Here is a 2,133-nt window from a genome sequence, read left to right on the forward strand (position 1 = left end):
GCAGCCCGAGGAGGGCCCGGGCGCGGGGCCCGGCGCGTGCAGCCTGCACCTCAGCGAGCGCGCCGACTGGCAGTACTCGCAGCGCGAGCTGGACGCTGTGGAGGTCTTCTTCTCGCGCACCGCCCGGGACAACCGACTCGGCTGCATGTTCGTGCGCTGCGCGCCCTCCAGCCGCTACACGCTGCTGTTCTCGCACGGCAACGCCGTGGACCTGGGCCAGATGTGCAGCTTCTACATCGGCCTCGGCTCGCGCATCAACTGCAACATCTTTTCCTACGACTACTCGGGCTACGGCGTCAGCTCGGGCAAGCCTTCCGAGAAGAATCTCTATGCCGACATCGACGCCGCGTGGCAAGCGCTGCGCACCCGGTGAGCCCGGTGGGGTCGTCAGGCCCGGCATGCAGCCATGGAGAGGCGGGGTGCGGGTCTTCTGGGGGTCTCTTGGGGAGGGGGGCTTATAGGAAGAGGGGCCCCGCCTCCAGTGCCGTGAGCGAGCGGAGAGCCCCCGGCCGCAGTGTTTTTTTTTTTTTTTCTTCTCCATCACTCCACAAACCCCGCCAGCTCTGAGGTTCTGGGATGAGACTCGGAGGATTTTGCCCACTTCGGCACGCCTTAGTCCTCCGTGCCCTGAGTCTTTTGTGGCTCAGGTCTCCGCAAGTGGCAGCGCGGTGGTGCTTAGGTACCGGGCGGAAAGGAGCAACTTGGTTTGTGTTGAGTTTGTGTGAGCTGGCGGTCAGAGGCTGAAGTGACCTTGGGCAAGGCACACGAGTCTCTAGACCTCTGTTCCCTTCCCTGTGAAATAAGGGGTGAGGCAGGATGACCTCCAAAAGGGCTTTCCGGTTGTAAAGTGCTCTGCGGGGCAGTGTTTGGCACCCTTGGAGGCAGCTGGAGTGTCGCACGGTGCGAGGAGTTTGCCTCCCGGTGGGGCAGAGTAGTTGGTACTGTGTAGGCAGGAAGTTCTCTGGTGGCTGTTGGCCTGGCACCTTCCACACAGCCTCAGTAACAGCCCAGAGAGAGTTTGAATCTACAGGATTTGAGGAATCTCGTGACCTTGAATTAACATTCACAGGACTGCAAAGTATTTACCGAAGGCCTTTTTTTGTGCCAGACACAAATTGAGGTATGGTTTAGGGGGTTAGACCTGGTGAAACAAACAAACAAAAAGCTTGGATTTTATTCTCAACTTAGAAGTTTGGTAAGTGGGCAGCCCCAGTCACCTGTTAGTGCTTCAGTTTTGATATTTGTGACCTTTCCCACTTAGACCTCATAGCAGTAGTGGTGAAAATACCTCAGGTCCTGCCGTGAAGAGACTTGATTTCTTCAGATGAAAGTATCCCCAGAAAAAGTACAGTGAGCACTGTTGCTGCTGTGGACATTTAGTTTTTGTCTGTTTGCTTGACTTATTTGCCAACATTGATGATTCTGTCTCCATTCATGTTTATGTGTATACTGGGAAAATGGCTTGTCCAACAGGGAAGTACTTAATGTTTAGCATGTGTTGCCTATTCATATCCTCATTTGAAGGATAGCATTTGGAAAATAGGTTTAGGCAAATGAGAATGTGTCATATGCAGATTATTGAGTCAGAATCCACAAGTAGTTAAAAGTCACCTGTTCCAGTAAATAGATCGCAAAAATGTGTCACGTGTAATCAATAGATGGCTAAAATTTGCTATTAAAAATAAAGCTTGGTATTCAGTGTTTTAAAATCTTACCTTGAGTGGGTTTCATATAAAAGTTTCCATGAACACTGTTCCTATGTGTGGGTGTCTGCATTAAAACGAAAGCCTTTCAGATATAAGGCTAACCTTTGCCTTGAATACCTAGGTGTGTCTGTGTTACAACATATACGAGGCATAGTTATTTCCTGGAAACTTTTATCATGTTTCATTTTATATGGCATTGTTTTTGGTAACATAAACTTTTGAATTGTTGCATGGTTTATCCACATTTTGCCAAGACTTCATTTTATGCCAGAATTAATATCCAGATTGATTTGTTCACCTATAAAATAGGTGAAAACTTAAACATTCAAGGGGAATCTTATAATTTAGCAGGAAGAAACTTTAGAAATTCTTTTGACCTGTACTTTTCAAACTTACTTGACTGTGACCCACAGTAACCAAAAAAAAA

General features: G+C 48.9%; 1 protein-coding gene across 1 annotated transcript in view; it reads left to right on the plus strand.

The window, feature by feature from the left end:
- ABHD17C (abhydrolase domain containing 17C, depalmitoylase) overlaps positions 1-2,133 on the plus strand; it is a 114,115-nt gene that overhangs the window by 15,438 nt on the left and 96,544 nt on the right. The window contains exon 4 of the mRNA XM_007945088.2: positions 5-369. Coding sequence (XP_007943279.2) covers positions 5-369 — 365 coding nt within the window. The remainder of the gene's footprint in view (positions 1-4; positions 370-2,133) is intronic.

The sequence above is a fragment of the Orycteropus afer genome, unplaced genomic scaffold (assembly GCF_000298275.1).
Source record: "Orycteropus afer afer isolate SDZICR_OR568_19922 unplaced genomic scaffold, OryAfe1.0 scaffold00132, whole genome shotgun sequence".
Lineage (NCBI taxonomy): Eukaryota > Metazoa > Chordata > Mammalia > Tubulidentata > Orycteropodidae > Orycteropus > Orycteropus afer.